This window comes from Lissotriton helveticus, chromosome 2_1 (assembly GCF_964261635.1).
Source record: "Lissotriton helveticus chromosome 2_1, aLisHel1.1, whole genome shotgun sequence".
Taxonomy (NCBI): Eukaryota; Metazoa; Chordata; class Amphibia; order Caudata; family Salamandridae; genus Lissotriton; species Lissotriton helveticus.
In genome coordinates this window covers 1,545,861,998-1,545,885,744 of record NC_136059.1, presented here as the reverse complement: position 1 = coordinate 1,545,885,744, position 23,747 = coordinate 1,545,861,998, and the positions used below count along the sequence as shown (strand labels likewise).

Sequence of the window (23,747 nt, the reverse complement as noted above, 5' to 3'; positions counted from 1 at the left end):
TCCTGCCCCACTACGTGTCCCTCCCTCCCGTTTGCTGCTTGCTCCCACCAGTGCCCCCTACTTCCATGTTTGTCCATGCTGTTGCTTGCTGTGCCCTCTCACTCCCACCCGCCATTGTCCATTCAGTCCCCCATTCACCCTCCCTCCTCGCTGCCTCACGCCCTGTCATAAGCAAGAAAACCAAGCATCTGCAATGCAAAAGGTCTCGCATTTACGAGAGTTTATGCTATTGTCATTGTAAATGACAATCCATTTTATTTATGTTTCAAAAACCAAAACATAAATAAAAGGCATTGTCATTTACAATGCCAATAGCTGAAACTCGAGTTAATGCGAGACCTGTTGCATTGCAAATGCTTTGTTTTGACTGGTTCGTGTTTAGGCTCTTAGAACCAAGCCAGACTCCTGGCACGGCTGTAGCTCGGCTCCCCCAACAAATTGTCTGGCTAAAACCCTGGTCAAACCCATGACATCAGACGTAACTGAACCAGTCGGGCCTTTAACCTTGATATATGGCTTGACACTATTACCACCTCAGGGCTACTAATATCTGCAACATTTAATGGTATTATGTTGTATCTTACTATTTTTTGGTTCCCTTGATACTCCGCTCGGGTAAGGAGATGTGTTGTAATCTTATTTCCTTATCCCCTTGGTACCTTCCTCCCACCCCTCCTCTTCTCCCCTCTAGTAGTTCAGGTTAGAATGTTGGCATTTCTGCATTCTGAGAGCGGAGGACCAAAGAATAAACAGCTCTTACCTTGGACTCGTGCCTTCCTTGTCATATTCTCTTCATCATCATTGAAGTTATTATTCCTATGTGACTCTTAGAGTATATCCATTTGTATCTCTTCCTTGAGTGACTTTACTACTTGTACATTTGCAATTTTTGTTTCTGTTTGTATCTCTTCCTTGTGTGACTTAACATCTTGTACATTTGCAATTTTTTCTGTTTGTATCTTTTATGTAACGCATGTAATCCTAAATCCTTATGTTTTGCAATTGGTTCTTACGTAAAGCGCTCTGACACCTTCGGGTAAAGTTTGCGCTATAGAAAATCGCATTAAATAAAATAAAATACATTTCGAGCGTAATGTGTGCAATACAAGACCTCTTTTTGAGTGGAAGCACACATCCTCTGCCAAAGCAGATACTGTACAAAAGTTAATCAGTATGAGGGCAGAGCCCAAGTCCCTAGTTTAGAGGAGACTCCTAAAGCTCTTTTTTTCTGTTGCTCACATTAGGTCATTCAATAGCCGCCCTGTCAAGCCCCAATGAAAAAGGCACTCCAAAAGCTTGTGATGAGGAAGCATTATTTCACCATCTTCAGCTTCGGTTTTATAAGATCAATACCAGAGAAGAACCTAGAGTGGTAACTATTTCCCAAAACATTCCATACTTCGTACCTTGCTGATGTACCAAAATACCATGTCATTCTCCATGACCATCTAGCCACATAGAGTGCAGACTTTAAAATAACAAGTAAACTAGTTTGGACAAAGGTGATATCAACAGAAGAATGAGCGATTATTTGGGAAATAGTGCTTACATCACATTTTAAATGTCGACAAAGAATGGCCCTTTGAAAAGTTGGACATGGTTTATCCTATAGGTGCCTGGACTGCTCCACTCTGGATGGTCCATTACAACATATGCTAAGTCACTGCTCAAGGCTGCATCCCATCAGAAATCAAATATCCTGTTCTTGGAAAAAACTATTTTCATTATTGTAATTCTACCTTCTCCGAATTTGCATGGGCACAAAATGAAAAGTATGCCAACCTATTGAATTAAACAGGGCATGGATTGCTTAAAAGAATGTACGATGTTTCTGTAAAAAAAAATGGACAAGTGTATACTAGTCTGGATATACATCCAAATGATTGCACATTCTAAATATCTTTAGGTATGTATAGGAACCGTGTATTCACAAGGGGGTTTAAAGCAATACACACTAGCCACATTAGGCTTCATTTCGACAGATAATATCAGCTTCAGATGAACAGTTTAATTTAAGGGAAGAGTGGTACCTGGGCTTTGGCTGTAGTCTCCAGTTTCCATGTTTTCTTGTCTGGTGGACTTCTGTTGAGTCACTGTTGGAGATATCCTCCTCTCCGCTAGAGCGATATCTTCCAAAATTTCATCCACAAGAGAGTCCCCACTGTGCTTCATCTGCATAGTGATGCTTTTCCTACTGGTTCTGGAGTGCAATACATATTTTGTCAATGATGTTAGGAAATTTGAGAGAAACTCAATTTTTTCCATGTAGCTATTTCAAAATAATTAATTATAAGGAAAATGCGCATTTGTTTTAGCTGAACACAATTTAAAATTCCCCAAAACAGTTAAGTAGAAAAGTTTCATCACAATCTTCTTTTTAAAACCTATATTCTTATTCCTATATTCTTTATTTAAAAAAATATCGCAGCAATCCTACGAGTGCAGGCGTTGGAGGCATATTGCCAGCTACACCGGGAAACTCCGCCCGCACACTTACAGTGCCAATTCAATTCAATTCAATTCAATTAGTATTTATTATGATTTAGAATTCCGAAGAATTCCACATAAAGTACATAAATAAAACATCCTTCATTACATACAAGAATGCAAAGTAAAAATACAAGTACAATTTTATACTAAGATACCAACAATTAAAAAAGAAAAATGTTTCCTTCAGTAGACTAAGCTATACACTGGGCAACATCATATCAATGCAAAAAGACTTCTTTCAGTTAAAACACACTATGGGCTGTCAGGAAATCTAATTTAAACAGAGGTACACAGAAGAGGTAATAACAGTTATAATCAGGATTTAGGGAAAAAGGAAAAGCACTACCTTATCATACAAAAGTGCAAGTGCTCTGTGCAATTTCTGGAGGAGTGTTTGCCAAGAGCTGCCCTACAAAAAGTGCAAGTGCTCTGTGCAATTTTTTAGGGCAAATGTTTCCCACCCTCCCCTAGCAGCAATATAGATGATTTAACATCAAGATATTATAAGTTCTCGAGTCACTTAAACGAACGTCTTTCAATTAAAACACACTACGGGCTGTCAGGAAAACCTGATTTAAAAAGAGGTACACAGAAGAATTAATACCAGTTGTAATCGAGATTTAGGGAAAAGGGAAAGGCACTACCTCATCATACAAAGTGCAAGTGCTCTGTGCAATCTTTGGAGGAGTATTTACCAAAACTCCCCTAGCAGCTATATAAATAATCTAACCCAAAAGTATTAAAAAAGACTATTTACATATCATACAAAAAGTGCAAGTGGTCTATGCAATTTCCTAGGACAATGATTTAACATCGAGATATTATAAGCTCTTGAGACACTTAAAAATGTTCCAATCCTAATAGACATTTAAAAACTCTTTGAAAAACCGAAAATGTTTAAAACACATCAGTTGGGATGGAGGGGACAGAAGACAATTACAGGCCTGTTCAGCTGTTGAGATATTATACTTTAAAAAAGCAATCCTTAAATATCTTCGTCGTATTGAGTGGAGTGCAGGACACACAATCAAAACATGATTCAGATCTTGTATACCGCAATTACACAGATGACAGTATCTTTCATTTTTGGGAATACCCTCCCAGGCACCTGTTACAATTCTTAGGGGTAATAAATTCATTCTTAACAACAAAATCACCCTACGAACTCCGTGTTCCAGGTTCCATAGAACATACGGCTGGGGGTTTTTAACAATAGAGCTCCCAACAATGCAGTCCATCCTTCCATTCAATGAACATTGTATCAGATCTCTTTTGCGAGAAACCACATATACTGATTTCTTAATTATATGCTTTAACAAGGTTTTACATAAAGCTGCTGCCCCTTCCTTATCTAAACCGAACATACTTAATACCTTTATATAATTTCTAAAAATAGTGCTTTTCCCCACCATATTTACAAATATTTCCCTGTGCAGCGCTGCCCTCAATAAATTATTGGGGCCATTGATCAAAGCATTACACCACCTTAAACAGGCCGCTATTGATAACACGTATGTCGAGAGAAGACCAAATTCGAGCCTAAGTGCCGCGATTGGCGCAGCATAATTCAAATTACATATTTGGCGCCAAATCTTTCCTTCCACTTTCTCAAATTTGGCCCATTCACACTCATCTACTGTTTCACTAGCATAATTCAAAGTCGGTGGGATTTTTATTTTGTAAACTGAGATGATGTGGGAAAAGTGTCTTTTCCCACATTGCATATACAGGCGATTAATAGCCGAAGCTTGTGAAATTGCTTTCCCTTTACAATGGTCCATATGTCTGCTAGCAGAGCACCTGTTTGAAAATATTTTTCCTAAATATGGATAAAATTTCACAACTTCCAGTTTTTCCCTTTCCAGAAACCAACTCAGATTTTTTCTAACCTTACACCCTTGATAACTAAAAATCACAACTTTGCTCTTTAAAATGTTTATTTTTAAAAAGTGCTCTTCTGTTCTGTGTACCTAACCAGCTCTCTAAATCTTCTCTGCAGCCCAATTGGTGTTAAATCCATTATAAATGCATCATCTGCATACAACAGACAACTTAGTTTAAGAATACCAAATTGGGAAGGGTCCCCTTTACTCCATCCTATCCGACTCGGCAGATCATTGATATAGATAGAAAAGAGTAAAGGGGCCAAAAGGCACCCCTGCTTCAGCCCGTTGTGTGTACATATTTTCCTTGATAGGCCTTGAGTTCCCCCCAACAAAACTTTTGTCCACGTCAAGGAATGGAGTGCAATTATTAATCTTAAAAGGTTCCCTGGGATCCCCATTGTAACCAATTTCCTCCACAGCGTCCCCTTATCTACCCTATCGAACGCTGTGGAGAAGTCTATAAAGGCAGTATACAACGGGACCCCTCGGCCCACAGGGTATTTTTCAATTAACATTTGTAGGACGGAAATGTTATCCAGAGTGCCACTATTCTTTCGGAATCCTGTTTGTTCCAGAGGTATGTGATTATTTCCGAATGCCCACTCTTGCAAGTGGCCAAGGATACTCTTCGCAAACAGTTTCCCTGTTGCGTCTAAAAGGGAGATTTGTCTGAAACTGGCCGGGGAATTTGTTGGGCCCTTCTTATATAACGGGACCAATATACTCCCCTTCCAGGAATATGGGATGTTCCCAGTGTCATAACAATGAGCAAACAACGGATATAAAAATTTTGCCCAATCTTCACAATCCTGTTTTATTATGGCTACTGGAACATCATCTGGTCCCATTGCCCCAGAGTATCTTGACCCCTTAATATAACCTACTATTTCCGATTCTGTTGGTTCTTCTACATCAACCCCCAATTCTGAGTTCTTAGGAACACCCTCAAACTGATCTGCTAATTGATTAGGAGCATACAGTTGGGAAATATAAGTGGACCATTCAGATTCGGAGATTAAATTAAAGTGGGTTGTGATTTTTCTCTACCATCACAAAACTTCGCTATCAATGCCCAATACTTTCTAATATCCCCGGATAAGGCCACATCACGAAGGGTTACCCATTTTTCATCTTCAACTTTCCTCCGATCTGATACCATTTTTCTTTTCCGTACCTGTTTTAGTCTGTATATCTCTCTCTGATTTTTTAAGCTAGAAACTCTAAATTGGAGTCTAATCAACCCGTTAATCTCCTTATTCATTTTTTTGATTTCCCATGGAATTAATGCTATAGGGGAGGTTCTCATATCTTGTTTATTTCTTCACAATTTTCTAATTGCTGCCAAAACTCTATCGTACCTCACAACCGGAGTCTCCGAAGTTTGCCTAAATGCGATATTCTTAAATACCCTCTGGAAGTTCGGAAGTGCCTTACATGACCAACAAGTACGGCCATTATTTCGAGAATAGGTGACATTTTCCTTCCTCTGATTCCAGAGTTCAGGCTTCTCGATATTTATAACCATCTTTACCACTAAAATATCATGGTCACTCATCTTAGAGTGGAGCACCTTAAACTGTGTACACGCACTGAACAATTGAATGGAAACTGCCATGTAATCAATAAGGGTCTGACCGTAAGTTCCATTAAAAGTATAAGATACATGTGAATCCTCAGGAAATCTACCATTTAAAAGTACTAAATAAAGATTCCTAAGATTTTGCAAGAGGGAAAGGCCGCGTTTGTCAGATTTTAACTGGGCCGGAAGTACAGACTCTGAAATAGCCCACACCTCCTCCAAATCCGTATTAGAGAAGGACAAAACAAAACTATTATTTAACTTAGCGTTAAAATCCCCTACCATCAATATGCGTGCATTTTCTTCCGTATTACCTGAACTTTGCACGAAACTGCAGATGGAGTCAACCAGTGGGTTAGATCGATGCCCTCCCTGGGGGAATGTACACATTTACTAAAAACATGCATGCCCTAAGTTATCATTTCCTAGTTTCAGTTTTGCACAAATACAGCAATTTGAGGGGTGTTTGTATATCACGGGGTCCCATGCTATATTGCAACTAAGTAAAATAGCTAGGCCTCCACTTGCGTGCCCTTTTGAGGATTTTTTTGCTATACTGCAGAACACATAATAATTCTTTAGCTGGAACTCTTCCGTCGCCCACGTCTCTTGGAGACAGATGATCATGGGGTTTAAATCAACCAATGATTTGAGCTTATAACAAGATTTTCCTAGCCCCGCCACGTTCCATGATATGATTTTCCCCAGTTGGCTACCCCCGCTCCACGGGATTTATACTTGAGGTTTTTACCCCATTCAAGGTACCAGCAACCCAACTCCATTTTGTCATCTCATCATCCCCATCCACTCTAGGGGCCTCCTGAACCTCGGGTGTAGGAAACTTAATTTCTCTTACTCCCATTTTACTTCCTACCGTTATTTCCATGTCTTTAAACTTTATGTGTGTATTTTCATCCTTGTACTCAGTGAAACCCCTCCCTTGCACCTGATAACATGCTCCCGAATTTTTGATCAGGGTACTATGCGGAACAACACTTGGTAAGATGTCTATTCCTCCTTTCCTGAAGCTATCAATATTTGCTAGAACAAGTGCTGATACTATCCCTGAGGAAAAAGTGGCTATAGTACTAGGGGGGGAGCTCCTCCAATCTAAGTATACCAATTCAATATCTTTAGTGGTGATTAACCCCAGATCCTCTATTTCAGAAATAAGTCTAAGGAGGGCACTTCTATTCAGTATCATTGGTTCAGCGTCGAAAAGAGAACTAAAGATTAGAACCATGTTCATTTGCCTGGCACCTATGTCAGTGTTCCTAGTTGTATTCATGCCTAATTGACCCGTAGGTGAATTACCTTTTGGCTTACCCCCACTATTGTTATCAACCAACGTTATTCTCAAACCCCCACCCAAACCCTGACCAGGTACTGCGCTCGATGAGGGCAGAACAGGCCCACTGGGGTGGTGGGGTACACCTCCTGAGGCTACATTAGGGTCTATTACGGGGCTGTTTAATTTGACCAATTTTCTTCCTGAACCAAGGACACTGTTTAAGCCGATAATTTGCTCACTAGCTTCCTTACCCTCTTGAGTCAAAGGGGCATTCAATTCTATGGTTGAGCTATTATACTGAAGATCATTTTCCTGCCCATAACTTTGTCTCTCTTCCAATATAGGTTGCACCACGGACCTTGTATACTTTCCGATGGAGGGGGATGTGTAACTAATTCCTATTTCATTTTCAGGATGGAACCGCAGTTTTTTCTGTTTACGTTTCGGTAACCGACGGTTCTTCATCTTCTTCTTCTTCCCCCTACGGCCACTTTTAGTATTTCCTTTCCTCGCTAGAGAGGCCTTCCCCACAGGTGGACTAACTGAGGAGTTGCCTAATTCGTCAGATGGCTGAAGACTTAGTTCTTTAGAATTCATTTTATAAAAAATTGGTAAAAGACGTACTGGGTTTACAACTGAGGGAACCTCATGTGACAAGGTTCCTATTTTCCCCAGAAATAGGAACCTTGTCACATTCCTTAGGATTAGGATAAGGTGAACCTGAAATTGGGTTACTTTCAGGGGAAGCTCTTTCGGAGCCATCAATAGGCTATTTTAGTCCCCCCACCACTGTATTTGTACCAATATTTTGCGTCACACTATGCAATTGACCAGCTTGACTGGGTACTGATGGGGCCATATCCGGCAATAATGGGGCTTGGTTGAGCTGTTTAAGATCTTGAACCCCTATCAATATAGGTGAAAGGACTTCCAGTATGTGATCAGAGTTTAAAGTACTTTTCTCCAACAAAGGCAAATTGCGGACATGATTTTCTCCAATCTGAAAAAGAACTCCATGATCCCCCCTGACCAAACCTTCTCACTTATATTCAGAGAGTTCAAAGAGTTCACTACCCTTTTGTCCTCAGCCACCGAAACTCCCAATATCTTTTCAACTGAGAGATCTAACAAGTCACCAGCCAAAGACAGATTAGTAGGTGTGCTACTGTACATGGCCGGCATATGTATTTGAGCTCCTATTGGTGGCGGGTACACTTGAATATCCGGAGACAATTCTAAGTCCATCTACGAAGTACCAGACTTTCCAGCTGCTTCATTCGTTCTACATTCTTTTCTAATTGAATAGCAATGTCCGGTAATGTAAGATCCTCCGGTTTCGCCTGCCCGGAATTAAGGCTGGATTCTAACCGCCAGTCTCTCCTGGACAAAGGATCAGTTTCTTTTATGGGCAGACAGGCTGGCACAGATCTCTGAGTCATTTTTGTATTGTCCAAAAGGGTTACCAAATCTGCTAGTGGGGAAAATGAGGTGACTTCCTTTTTTTTGGCGATCTTCTCCCGAGGGTTTCCATTTCCGAGGTATTACCCTCCCTTTCTGCTTGGCATGGATCCATTTCTCTTGGAGGAAGTGCCACATCAGATTCACCCCCATTGTTCTGACATATGATTACAGCGGGGTAAAGCGCCTCTGGTTTTATAGATTGGCACTCTACCCTATTCCCTGGTACTACATGGATGTCCATTGATTCTTCACCTGACTTCTCCCTTTTCTCCTCGTCTTTTAAGCCTTTTCCGCGCTTAGAACTTCTTAACCCTTTTGAGAACATTGTCAGCACCGATGGATAAGATTTAATAAGTGTAAGATGCTCACCGTTTCTCCGGCGGCGAATGGTTTTCTGTGGCTTCAGGGAGCTCTTATCTCTCAAATTACTACCTCCCTGATTTACTGCTAATTTCCCTTTTAACTGTGAGCGTAGAACCCTAACTGGCATTACCATTGCATAAGAAACGTAGGGACAGCTTACTCTTGATGCTTTTTGGTTATTAAGGCGTGGGGAATGAAGGATAGGAGATAGGAGATATAGCAAACAGGCCCGCCGCTCCTAACCTTCAGCGGCTCCTACCGCATTCAGGATCCAACCGCTCCCACCGCGTTTTAGTTCTTGTTGGTTCCTGCTATGCCTGTACTTTTCCGCGGCTTTCACCTGCTCCCGTGCCTGTGTGTTCAGCGGCTCCTGTGTCTCGAGTAGCTCCACAGGCTCCTCAGACACCTGCCACACTTAGGTCACACTTAGATCTCTCAAAGGCCCCCTGCTCTGGGCCTCGGCCGCCACAACAACCACGGCAACTCCGACAACCACGGCAACACCGGCGACTCCTGTTGAACTCGTGCCTCGCTCCTCCCCCAACCTCGCTCACTCAGCTCCGGGAGGCTCCGGAACCGACAGGTAACAGGTAACAGGGTGATAGCGGAGACCAGGAAGTGGCAGCGGAGGCTACTCCTGCATTTTCAGGTTTTTCCAGCTCCCGGCAATTCCTGGCAATTTCCTGGCGGCTCCTAGCGTTTCCTGCCACACCCGCCTAGACCGCCTCCGATGCCTGCCTTAGTTGCCTGAACCTTGAGACTCCTGCCCGCTTCGAGGGCGCTCCCAAAAGGTCCAATATGACCGTGCAGACTCCCACTGCACTGACGTACTCGGGGGACAAAAATCCCCAGCAGCTCCAGGCACGAGGCCTCCCCGGGTCCGAAGGTAAACTTTCCTCGTATCTCGATCTGGCTGTACACACTCGCGGCTCACTCAGGGTTTGCTCGCGGCGTCCGCTTCTCTCGTTACAGCCGTACTCACTCACTCACGACTTGCAGCTTGCGGCTTGACTGCGACTCCCAAGCGACCTCGAGGACTGAAGGTGGACTCGTTTACAGCAGCGGCTCGCGGCTTGCAGCTTGGCTGTGCGTCTCTCGCGTCACTCCCACTGCGTCTCTCAAAATCTACACGGCAATCCACCAAGGCCGTGGAGGGGGGTTCTGTATGCCGTGCTTGCCGTTTTGCCAGGTTTTTCGCTTTTACCTCTAAGCCTCCGAGGCGCAGCTCCGATTTCCCCACCTCCGCCTTCTTTCGCTGTTGCGGCTACGGCATAGCTTCACTCAGCCTCCTTTAGCTGCAGCACCTCTGAGCCTGCTCCACGGCCGCCCGCTGCCTTCACTTTGCCCACAACCGTCCAGGCTCTGGCCCAGGCTCGGGCTCGGGCTCGTGCACAGGCTCGTGCTCAGGCTCAGGCGCCGGTTCGGTCCGGTCCGCCTCGACTTGATTGCAAGCTCCCTGCCTTGACCTCTACTCAGCAGCGACTTCGGCTTTTAATCGTAGCTTACAGTGCCAATAGCGATAAGACAGTGATGAATAATAAATTCGGAAGCAGGGGTATACATTTGCCTCCCACCCATCACACTTCACTTCTCTCTCTCTCCTCTCCCCTTCAGGTGCCACCAAAGTCTTAAACCAGTTCACCAAATGTGTGTCATTTTACTGAACTGATAGAGAATCTAAATGAAATGATGTTTGGATTTTATTTGTGTTTTTAATGTTTATACTTCTGTATCTGTTTATATGAATGTGGTCGAAATAAACTCATAATGCTGGAAATGGTGATATAAATAAGTGTGATTGTGAGTTAAACAATCATTACAGTGAACTACATATACCACAATGAACTTGGAAGGTCGGGTGCTAACATGCCAGCAGTGTGTTACTGCTCTTTGAAATTACAACAGATATGGGCTATTACCAATTGTTCTCCCTCGCAAAACCTATAATGCACAAAATATATAAAAAAGAATGATAGATACAATGCTTAAATTAATCTCAGCCACTGGTAATTGCACACCATGCCACCTCAGTTTGGACCCAGCCATATGCAAATCAGTCTTGATCCTGCTCCAATGGGAACAGGCAAGCCCAAACTTCCAGGGCAGGCCTACCTTAATTGTAACAGAAGTAACCCAAGACCGGTTTGAACCTTATTAGGGCTCATCCGTCGAGTATAGTTTGGTTCTACTGACTCTGTGAGCAAGTTACATATATCTGGGCATACACTTCCCACTTAGGGCATCGCACTGAAGTATACAAAAAAAGTGATGTATGGCATGCTTGAATTACTCTCAGTAATTTCATTACAAGACAAGGAGGCTACATTATGCATTAATCCTTTAATGCAACTCACAAACAGCCGCTTACATCACAAAGGAAAGAATAAGAATGTGATGACAACATAGCAACAATATAAGGCATGTGCAAGAGTAAAGTTGTCTCTTTTAAATGCGGCTCGCAAACAAATAAGTTGCTCTTACTTGCTCTCTCTGTCTTTCTAATTGTATTGATACTATATTGATTGCCTATGTTTTTATCTAGTACCTAGATTCATTACCATTGTAATGGTGAAAGTTATACTAACTGCCTGCTTGCTCTGATTGCCCTGACTGCCTGCTTGCTTTGTTTGCCCTTTCCTCCTTCGATTCCCCCTAGCGTTTGATCAGCTTCCGATCCCACCCCTACCTTCCTTCCATCGACTTCTAATTTACGGTCATCGACTTAAGCCCTCCGCCCCATTTCTACCTGTGCTTCGTAGCATTGCCGGCGTGACTAGCGGTGCTAGCGTCCCTTAACCAGTGTGACTAGAGGTGCTCGCCACGTCCCTCTCACCGCCTCAATGTTTTCTCTTCACGCGCCCTGGTACTTGAGGCGGGCGCGTCCCCTATCCCAAAGCGGCGTAGCGTACCCAGCCTGCTGACGGCCATTCCTCTAATCCCTAGGCAGCGGCTGGCTCGAGCGCGTCAGTTATATCTCGCTTGCCAGCCGCTGCCGGAGGCACCGTTCAGCTGTTGTTTTTTCATTTGTTTTCAGCATTTCTGCTTCCCCAGCCTATTCCGCTTATCCTGCTTCGTTATTCACCTTTGATTAGGCCGGTTTAGGGCAAATTTCAGACCCTTTACCTTATACTTATATAAAACAAAAATTTAAATTGATTCTCAATCCTTTCCATTTCCTGAATAACCGCTAAGTTTTCCTTATTTGGTATAAAATATATAAGTACTTTTATATATAACTGAATACAATAAATTAAATTATTATTAAATAAAAAAAATAAAAAAAGATTAACAAAGGGGAAGCATTTTATAATTTCTCTAGTTTAATTATTCTTAGATACCATAACTATACTTACCTGCCATGTCTGACATGGAATCTGACGACGCTGTCGCCAGTTCCCCTAATCATATTAATGACTCCTTTAAAATATTCTTACAGAAGGAGATGAAGTCCTGCATGATGGACACGCTCAAGGAGGTCATGTCGCACAAGAGATCTTTCCTATATGATGATGATACTCATCGTGATCCAGAACCTGTAAACTCAAAATCTTCTAAAAAAAAGTCAAACACTGTGATGTCACTGTTGGAGATCGTGGTACCTCACTTGACCTGGTAGGTTCTAGCACCTCGCGATCTATTGGAGGCCCTTGCGCCTCAAAAGGTACTGGTGCCCCTCGCGGCACAACTAGGATGGGTGTCCCTAGCGGCACGAATTTGGCGGGTGTCCTCAGCGGCATAATTGTTGATGGTGCGCGTGTTGATGCAGGATCTGATTCAGATGAAGACGAGGTCTTCAATGACCCTTCAGATGAATTCGTTCTTGACCTGGATAACTAGGATCTGGACGACTTAGATTTTATTGTACACTCTTAAGCCGACTCTTCCCCCTCCTCTAAGGACGCAATATTTGACCCTCTGGGTGGCAAAATGTTTTCTCCTAATAATATCTCCCACCCCAATAGCTCTAAATGGTTCCCTCATGATCACGTTGCCAAGTTTATTACTAAATGGCTAAGAAATTCTCTGGAGAGAGAAATTCACAATACCCTGAGGCCCGAATGTCTGAGACCCTGCATCGAGGACAAGGTCTGCCAGACCCCTAACCTCGATCCCGACCTCATTACATTTTTATTCAAACTGGGTAAAGACCCCAGAAAAGGGCTCGAGAGGGCCCTTAGGAGTTGCCAAGATCATCTTCTTGACGTTCTCGGTCCCCTTACTAAAATCCTCGATCTCGCTGAGGAAGCCTATATCTCTGATTCGCCCCTCGACACTAACCTGATTAGGGGCTGGAGCCAAAGGGCGATCGTACTTCTTGGTAACGCTAACTCGGGCCTTAATATTGAGAGGAGGAAGACCATCCTCAATAAAATTAACCCTGAGCTAGGTGACCTTGCCGAAAAAGAAACTTCCAACAAGCCCAAAGGCCTCCTCTTCGGTGAGGATATGATAAAAACCATTGGGAAGTATGTTGCCACCTTCACCGCCCTAGACAAGGCCCAAAACAATATGAGACATGTCTTCTCCACCAACCTTTTTGGACAGGCCGGAAGAAGGGGCCGTTCTTCTGGCCGCGGACACCACCGGCCCTTTTCTTCCAATAGAGGTAGAGGTACCGCTGGCAGAGGCTTCTACCCCTCCAACCGGCAATTCTACCCCCAGAGAGGAAGAGGTTCGCATGGCAGAGGTTTCTCCTCCCGTGAAACTTCCAACAGCAACCCTCCAAGTGAGTACTTCTCTTTCCTCTCCTCCTCCCAGGGTCGGGGGAAGGCTCAAACACTTCTATCACGTTTGGAGGTCCTTGACTCAAGACCCGTGGGTTCTCGAGACAGTTCAGGGGTTCAGAATAGATTTTGTGGATTTTCCATGTCAAACTATTGCTCCCAACCCTTTGGTTCTTCCCTTAGAACATCTAGAAATCGTCAAAGAGGAAATGTCCTCTATGCTCCAAAAAGGTGCAATTATCGAGGTTCCTTGGTCTCAAAGAAGATTTGTGAGAACGCTTTTCTTAGTCCAGAAGAAGGACAAAGGTTGGAGACCGGTTATAAACCTTCAGGAGGTAAACAAATACCGTGTGTACAGGCATTTCAAGACAGAGATTGGCTGGTTAAATTGGATCTAAAAGACGCCTATTTTACCATCCCTATGGCAGAGGAACATCAGCCTTTTCTTCAATTTATTTGGGACGGTCACCTCTTTCAATTTCAAGCCCTCCCATTCGGGCTTTCTTCCGCTCTCTGGTGTTTCACCAAAATTATGAGGACAATTGTGTCTCTCCTGAGAGCGAAAGGTATCCGCCTCATTATTTATCTAGACAATATTCTCATTATGTCTCAAACTCACTCTCAGCTCTTGGAGGATCTCAAGATCGCCATGAATCTCATAGAGGATCTTGGCTTTATTATAAATCGGGAAAAGTCCATTCTTACCCCTTCAAAATCCCTAGAATTCCCAGGCTTTACTGTGGACACCTCGAAATGTCTCCTCCTACTTCCCAACAAGAAGATCGCCAAGATTCGGAAGGAGATCAGGTTTGCTCTAAGGCAGCAATCCCTCACTCTTCGGGAACTGGCCAGACTCCTGGGTTTACTTTCTTCTTCAATCCAGGCCATCTTTCCCGGCCTGTTGTTGAAAGACCCATTGTGATCTTACAGTGTGCTTCGAGTCATTCCATTGATTGTCATTGGTTGACTTTCTAACCGACTCTATTAAACTGGCTCCACTCCTTCTATGGCTCAGAATCTGGAAAAGGGATTAGGTCATAGTAAATCAAGCAGTGATAAAAGACATAATTAATCTTGACCGAGCTAACAGTATTCCGTGGATAGCTTATGTTAAGCAGTCATTTTCAGATCTGGTCCTAGCGGTTTTGCATGCATCATCCTCTAATTGCCTGTCTTTCCTTACATCCAAGCTAAGAAAAGCTTTCTTCACTAAGTGTGACCATGAGAGATGGCAACACAACCAATGTAAAATTATGGTTTTAACCTATCAGACCTTGCCCAGTGTGGCCACCGGTCATGCTTCTTATCTCTCCTTTTGTCTCCAACGATATGCACAGCTACTTACTGACTAAAATGAGTACATTCAATCAACCATTTGTCTCTATGCCCCTGTGACGATCGATCATCGCAAACTATGTTGCACATTTTATTTTCATGTTCACTATATAAAGAGGAGACGAAAAAATGGATAATACCAATGCTAAGAAAACTGAGTCTAATGTCATACTCCTCAGCTTTTGCAGTAATGACTACGCTGGAAACCCCCCTTTGTTTGTTTTATGACTGCAAACTTCCTAGATTCAGCCTAACAGACTAGGAAAATCTCGTCTGAGAGAGGTGTTGTTTTACTTGGCCAGTCGTAGCAATTTGCTCTTAACGTTTGTACTGCTGCTAATGAATTGTTATATTGTTCTTATTGTTTATCTTATGCATAGTGTTGTCTTACTTGGCCTGTCTTAGTAATTTGCTCGGGACGCGCCGACCTTTGGACCGACCGCCATGAGGGAAACGGCTTTATCCTGCACTCTGCACTTTTCTGCCCAGACCGTACCTGCTCCTCGGGGGTTAACTGCTTCGCCGCCTTACACCGCACTGCTGTGAGGGAAACGGCCAGGCGGGTGCGGGTAGCAACTCTCGCATCGAGGACGTCACTAGAGGGCGCCGGAGGCCCTTTTAGGAAGTGCGGCCCTCCCGCAGCGCAGGACGCGCCGACCTTTGGACCGACCTCCGTGAGGGAAACAGCTTTATCCTGCACTCTGCACTTTTCTGCCAGGACCTTACCAGCTCCTCCGGGGTTAACTGCTTCGCCGCCTTACACCGCACCGCCGTGAGGGAAACGGCCAGGCGGGTGCGGGCAGCGACTCCAACATCCAGCAGGCACTGCGGGGATTCACATCGAGGACGTCACTAGAGAGCACCGGAGGTCCTCTTAGGCAGAGCGACCCTCCCGCAGCGCGGGATGCGCTGACCTTTGGACCGACCGCCGTGAGGGAAACGGCTTTATCCTGCACTCTGCACCTTTTTGCACAGACCGTACCTGCTCCTCGGGGGTTAACTGCTTCGCCGCCTTACACCGCACCGCCGTGAGGGAAAAGACCAGGCGGGTACGGGCAGCGACTCAATCATCCAGCAGGCACTGCGGGGGTTCGCATAGAGGACGTCACTAGAGGGCGCCTGCGACCCTCTTAGGCAGCGGGGCCCTCCCGCAGCGCAGGATGTGCCGACCTTTGGACCGACCGCCGTGAGGGAAACGGCTTCATCCTGCACTCTGCACTTTTCTGCCCAGACTTTACCTGCTCCTCGGGGGCTACCTGCTTCGCCGCCTTACACCGCACCGCTGTGAGGGAAACGGCCAGGCGGGTGTGGGCAGCGACTCCAACATCCAGCAGGCACTGTGGGGTCTCGCATCGAGGACGTCACTAGAGGGCGCCGGTGGCCCTCTCAGGCAGCGCAGCACCCCCGCAGCGCGGGACGCTCGCGAGCGTGCCCGGGCCAAGGGCGGGCCCGTCCGCGCCTGTCAGAGGCCGGAAGAGGCCGGGCTGGGCAATCCCTCTGACATTTGCGATTTGGGAACTAACTGAAAGGTACTGTGGCAGTGGACATTTTATTTATTGACATTTATGGAAGCACCTTAATGTAATTGCAGTTTGCACACTACGATTCTCTTCTTCGCTGCTATCCTGTCTGGACTCTGAACTAAGCACTTTGCACTTTGTAGCGTGGCATCCTGTGGTGCTCTCCAACCGTGTACGCTTGGCCTACCTTGAATTTAACTGTATTTTATCTTGTTTTTAGGAACTGCACATATGGTTATACTTAAACGGGGTTTTTAAGGGTTTAATGGACTTTCGATAAGAGTGAAGGTATAATTGTTCAGCCAGGCTTAAAGGGGAACACTTTTTTAACGCAAAGGTCCTGCTAGCTATTGGGGGAGAAATATGGGGAAAAGGAAGCAGGCAGCAGGCTGCGAGTCAGATATCTAAAGCGCCTAGCAAACATAGAAAGATAAACATGACATTATTAAACTATTATTACTCCCCAGACAGCACAGAAGCCGGTCTGGAGACACCGACGGACAGAGCGGTGCTCCTCTATACCTGAGCTGCAGCCAGGTGGGGTGAAGCGCCATCACCACAACTAATGGTCTGTGGTGGATCTATTTTGACCTGGATTTTGCAGGTGACATTTTAAATTTCACTTTATATAAGCAGTAGCTAACATCGGGTCCTGAAGAAAGCATTGGTACTATACCACCATAATGCTGAAACATGTCGACCATCATTGCTCACAGATATTTTGTTAAATCTGGTTCTGCACTTTACCTTTTAGATTTGGAAAACTGAGAAGAAAAATTAAAGTTTCATATCCACTCAGTATTATCCAATTCTAATTGATTTTTCACTTTTTTTTTTATTTCGCACTGCTTTTTTTCAGTCGCCACTTATATTTAAAATAACATTTACAAAACTTAGTACTGACATCACATCACGTCAAAGGTTTTTGGAGCAGCCTTAAATAACATTAATAGGCTGTTTTCTCTTTTCCTCCTGGGCAAGGAGAACCCAAATGATGTCAACAAGGGCGGTACAGAGTGGCTACTGATGGGAAAATTCACCCATGCCCTCGAGCTTTAGCTCACATATTGGTGTCACACTTGGGTGCATACTTGGGTCTCCAGCTTTAGTTCACAAACTTATTGTTATTCCATGTTGAGGCCTTGTTTTCACAGTGAGTTCTTCTGTCTTTGACTCCTAGATATAATTGTTGTTTTTGGTATAATTTTTCAGCCAGGCTTAAAGGGGAACACTTTTTTAACGCAAAAAAGGTCTTGCTATCGATTGGGGGAGAAATATGGGGAAAAGGAAGCAGGGAGCAGGCTGCAAGTCAGATATCTAAAGCGCCTAGCAAACATAGAAAGATAAACATGCAATTATTAAACTATTTAACTGGGGCTGTTGGAGATATTGAGCAACAGATCACCAGGGTAGAGGAAACAATAAATAATGAATCTGTAATTCCCCATTCTCCCCAACAACAAGACCAGGTGAGCTAACTGAGCACCGATAACTGTGGTATTACAGTGGTAGAAAGAGACATTAATTGATGTTTCTTGTACACAATCCAAAAATGGATGTGTACAGGAAATCCCTGACAATATCCTAAATGCTTCCGCAGAAAGTAATCAAATATCTTCTCACAAGAAAATCTTTAATTCGCCAAAGTCCCTGGTAGTTAACAACCCCAGTAGAGACATTGCAACAGTACATCAGGCCCCGGCCCATACCCCAATATCTTCTAAGACCCAGACAAAAAGGTCAAACAGGATTGGACGGGGGGACAGGAGCAAAATACAAAAGGACCAGGCCCCCTTGAGGGGTAAGAAATTGTCAACCGATAGACATAGCGAATTAGCAGAAGTCTGTAATGCGATAAAAGACATAAAAGAATTTGTGACGCAATCCATCAATACCCTTGGCCTAAGATTGGATAAAATCGAACTTAGCATAGGGACCATTCTTGGGGGCTAATCATAACAATTCACCACGCACTGATGTGGCAAACTTGTACCCTCCGGCCGGATATTTGCAGCCTGCTAGGCCCAACACGGAATCTAATACAGTTGTAAATAAAATGACCCAGGAGGATAGTGGTCAGGGTGAGCGCCAGGTTCAGCGACCCATTGTTTTTAACCTACCTGATAAAAGTCATACCCAGACTGAAGCGCGCGTAGGGTCATACGTACCAGACGGAGGGAACAAGAAACTTAGGGCAGAACAAAGTGGTGGTGTAAATAGCAACAAGGGGGGCAACAATGTCTGTGGAGAGAAACACAATAGTCAAATTTTAAATCTCCCCCCAGCGGCGATACCATATACTATTGTTTTAGGTAATGCCCCGCAACTTCCTACTGTAACTGTGGAAAATTGGCAGGCATTAAGAAACAAGACTATCAATTGGCTGGGAAACAGGACAGGTCTTACAAATGCCCTTTTTAAAGAATTTAAAATGGTGAGGAGGGTGGTATGGGTGGGTAAGTGCACTAAATCATACGAAGGAGACTGTATAGTCCTATCATTAGGCTCGCCACAACTAGTCAGGGAAGTCCTTTTAAGAATGCACAATTTAAATTTACCAAATTCTGGCATTCAAGTGCGTCTGCTGGTGTTCTTTTATAAACCACATTTTGCCAATAACCCAGTGTATCATGATGTACCGGGACGGAATCAAGACGGCCAATACTATAGAGTGGCCGTGTCAAACAGTTTTGCCCATCTTACTTCCCTAGACGAGAATGATTGACGTCCAATTGATAGGGGTCAATATGTACACGGTAACATCCCTAACATGGATACCATGGCCATTACCCCTCTACAGAACCTAGCCCTAGAGGCACAGATGGAAGAAATTACAGGTACATCAAGTAACTTCAGCACCCAAGGAGGTGATAACACAATCCTAACTTGAAGTCAATCAGGTTTATGTAGAATTCTTTTTTGGAACGTGGCAGGTCTAAGGAATAAGGTTAACGACCAGGCGTGGCTGACTTTTATAAATAATTTCGACATCCTGTGCCTCCAAGAGACCTGGGTGATAGAAAGTACCCATATAAATGGGTATAAGACATTCCATACCCCTGCCATTCAATTATCTAGTGGTAGGCCCAAGGGAGGGCTATGTATGTACATCTCTAATTTACTGACCACACATAGGAGCAAGATGGTTAGCTCAGAAACCTTTTTTCAGACTGTCCTTTTACAGTTGGATTGTTTTTGCGCCCTGTTACTTGTTAATTTTTATAATAATATTGAAACTGGGCATGTGGGCGTCATATTAGAGAAGTTTAGTAAAGACATGGTCTACTCGGAATCAAAGCCCAACCTGGAAATTATACCTATTTGGGGTGGGGATTTTAGTACGAACTTGTGTCTAGCGGCAGGATCTGGGAAGTGTGGTATAACTCCGGATGATGATGACCCCTCATTCCATTTCCAACATACCATCAAGGGAGAGTTGCTAAATGAAGTTATGTTTAAGAACGATCTGGGATTTTCAAACAGTCTGTGCATGCCCACTGGGGATTTTGGTCATACATTTATAGGGAGAGGGGCCAAAACTACTATAGATTTTATTATCATTCCAAATCGATTTGCAGGCCTCATGAAAGCCTACGCCACCCACCCAAACGATATGAGTGACCACGCGGCCCTGAGTGTGAAAATAACAGTCCCAAGCTGGGTGTCAAAGAGAAATGGTAATAAATTAGCATGGTTACAGGATATTACACTGGTAAGGAAGAATGGGTATGCTGTACGTTGGGGTAGCAGGGACACGAAGAAATTGAGCACTGAAGTAGTGGCTAAAGCATTATATCCCATTATGTTATGCTTAAGTGATAGCCCTGCGCACGATGAGGTTTTAACTTCTTTTAATAGTATCACGACTATTGTTAGAAACATTCTGTTCAAAGAATCCAAAGGCTCACCCAAAAAAATGAAAGGCTGGTTTCACAAAAATTGCACGCTAAGCTATAAAAACTTAAAAACTGCCCTACAGTGTGAGGTGAGAGACACGGTCAAGATAAGAGCTTGTAGGAAAACATATAATGAAGCTAGGAAATACAGCATTTTAGAACTGAAAGATAAGGCATGGAAGGATCTTAGTGTAGCCGCAGAGTCCAATAATAGCGCGATATTTTGGGCTTCAGTAAATGCACCCTTTCTTACAAATACAACGGACGCCCCAGCCATCGAGTTAGCGATATGTGAACATACTTGGATCAATTTCTTCTCTAGTGTATACACAAAGCAGAAGCCCAGCGAGGCTAATCTTGAGAGGCCAGAGCTAGTGAATGCTGACCAAACATTTATTCCAATTAAATTGGATATCTCGCTGCAGGACGTAAATGCGGCAGTTATTGCTAGCAAGAGTGGAAAGGCGGCCGGTCCTGACAGGATACCGATTGACCTCTACAAGTCAAACTTGGAGGTCTGGGGCCCCATTTTAACAAGGGTACTGCAAGGATGCTGCGAGAGAGGATTCATCAAATCTTGGTCCGAATCTATTATAGTCCCCATTTTCAAAAAGGGCGATCGAGATGATCCTGCCTGCTACCGCCCGATATCCTTGTTGGACTCTCTGATGAAGGTGGCAGACAGGATTATCTTAGATTGATTGCAGGAATGGACCGAAGAAAACAAGGTTTTAAGTGACGTCCAATATGGTTTTAGTGCCGGTTTAGGTACACACGAGCAGATTTTAAATTTAAGCATTTTAATTAGAAAATATTCTAAGGCAAAAGTTGGGCAGTTTTATTTGGCCTTTGAAGACTCTCCACGGCTTTTGACTGCGTAGTCCACGAAAAGCTATGGGGGTGCTAAAGGAATTAAAAGTTGACCCTGTTTTAATTCAATTTTTAAAGCATCTATATACTGGAGCCATGGCAAAGGTCCGCTATGGAAGCATGGGCGAGTGCACCGTCCCATTTAAAATAGAACAAGGCGTAAGGCAGGGATGCGTGCTGGCACCACTCCTGTTCTCTCTATATACAAACGCCTTGGAGCAGGAGTTGGAGTCACACACTAGAGACCCGCCATATGTAAATTCCCGCCCTATCGCTTCCCTCCTTTACGCCTATGACGCTGTTCTTATGGCCCACAGCCAAGTGGGCCTACAGAGGGCACTTTCTTTTTACTCTGCTTTTATGGATAGGCTTGGCCTGAGATTGAATGCTAAGAAAAGCTTTGTGATGTCCTGTGGGATAACCAAAAATAAGATAAAAGAATTTCAGGCGGGGGGAGCGAAGTTGAAATCACCCATTCTTTTAGTTATTTGGGCGTGCTTTTTGACAGGACAGGTTCCTGGGCACCAGTGGTTAAGGCCAGGAATTTATTATATATGAAGTCCATAGCGGACCTTTTTAATTTTGCGAAAAAATTAGGGAAAAGGCCTCTGGAAATCATGCTAAAGATCTATTGTGCAAAAAGCGTGAGCATAGCTTTTTATGGAGCGGGAATTTGGGGATTCCAAGACTGTACCTTAATCCAGCGAACGGAAAACAATTTCTTGAGGTCCCTTTTAAGTGTCCCAAACAGTGCTTCAGTGTTTAACTGTCATTCCGAGCTGGGAGTTACACATATTTCTGACTTGATTAGGGCCCAGCCAGCTCTTCTATGGCACAGAATTTGGACTACTGAAAGTGCCGCCCTTAACAGGGACATAATGAGGGATGCCATGAAATTAAATAAAACCCGTAAAATTCTATGGCTGAAATATGTTGAGAACTTTATGCAGGACATTGGCCACCCTGAATATTTTTCCCTGCCTGACAGTCTGAACACCATTAAACGCAAAGAGTTCAAAGGAATCATTACAGCTCATCTAGAAGATAACAGTTTAGCTCTTGCCTTGAATAAACCTACCGTGATCTATCATCAACTGATCCTAACCACGTGTAATATGCAACCATACTTGCAATATGTCCCGAGCAGATATGAAAGATATCTCTTGACCAGATTTAGATTCTGGACTTTCCACCATCTAATTTCATACCCAAACATCAATGACTGGTCAAGAGAATTAAGCCAATGCCCGTGTGACAATGTATCACAACAAAGTACGATTCATGTGGTTTTATTCTGTAAATTGTATTGCCCCGAAAGACAGATATGGTTTAAACCACTACTAAAAAAGGGAGGGTGGAGGCAAAGCCGCCCTGCTTTTATTTATTTGCAGATGTTGGACAGCTTTTACTGTATTGGCTCCATGGCGGGATCCTTAAAGAACGTAATTAGGACCAGGAAAGCAAATAACCAGTGAATTCCGGGAAGAGCCTAACAGATAATCTCTCCAAATGAAGAACTATATGATTAAAAGTATAGCATGAATTTACCAGTATAATTATAGCGGATTGCTGTATATAGATGTATTTTTATTGTATTACTAGATGATGAACTACTTTTTATCTGTTGTATGCTTTTATGATTTTATTACTTGAAATCGAATTAAGCTTGTTTGATTGATTGAACTGCTGCTAATGAATTATTATATGATTCTTATTGTTTATCTTATGCATAGTGTTGTCTTACTTGGCCTGTTTTAGTAATTTGCTCTTATCGTCTAAATAGCTGTTAATGAATACTTAATAAGGATTTTATTATTTATCTAATGCATGTTTTGGGATCTGTAAGAAGTTGTGTATGAGGGGTGTTGCTTCACTCAGTCAGCCCTAACAATCTGCTTATATATTTTTACAATTGCTAAAGAATTGCTGCAATAATTTCAATACATCGTTGAATGCTTTGCTTTTGTCTTTTAATGGAAAGTTAGGATACGATACATCAGTATTTTAACAAGAAATCAGTGTGTTCTTAATATCTATTTGCACACTTTGCACTATGAAATTACTCTGTACTTTTATGCATCCATCAAATGTGAAAAAGTAAATATGATGATGATGACTTTCTTGTAAATCCCATCTAGTAACTTCTTATTTGAAGGATTTCCTTCCTCCTCTTCTTCTTGTCTCTCTCTTGCCCTGAAGCATAGCTCATTTGCCATGCTTTTGATGATGACTTATATCCTTTATGGGGAATTATGGGGAGCATGGGCCTAGCTTTCCCATGTAGTGATCCAGGGCTGCTGGGTTAGAGTTCCATTCTAGGAACTGCTTTTTA

At 43.4% G+C, this 23,747-nt stretch overlaps 1 protein-coding gene across 2 annotated transcripts in view; it reads right to left on the bottom strand.

The window, feature by feature from the left end:
• The window catches only part of SPMAP2L (sperm microtubule associated protein 2 like), a 928,058-nt gene that overhangs the window by 755,013 nt on the left and 149,298 nt on the right, over positions 1-23,747 (bottom strand). For both annotated transcript variants that reach the window (XR_013607593.1, XM_078677574.1), the window contains exon 2: positions 2,031-2,200. Coding sequence is in view for 1 of the 2 variants with exons in the window: in XM_078677574.1 (XP_078533700.1) it covers positions 2,031-2,178 (148 nt within the window). In the remaining variant the exon portion in view is untranslated. The remainder of the gene's footprint in view (positions 1-2,030; positions 2,201-23,747) is intronic.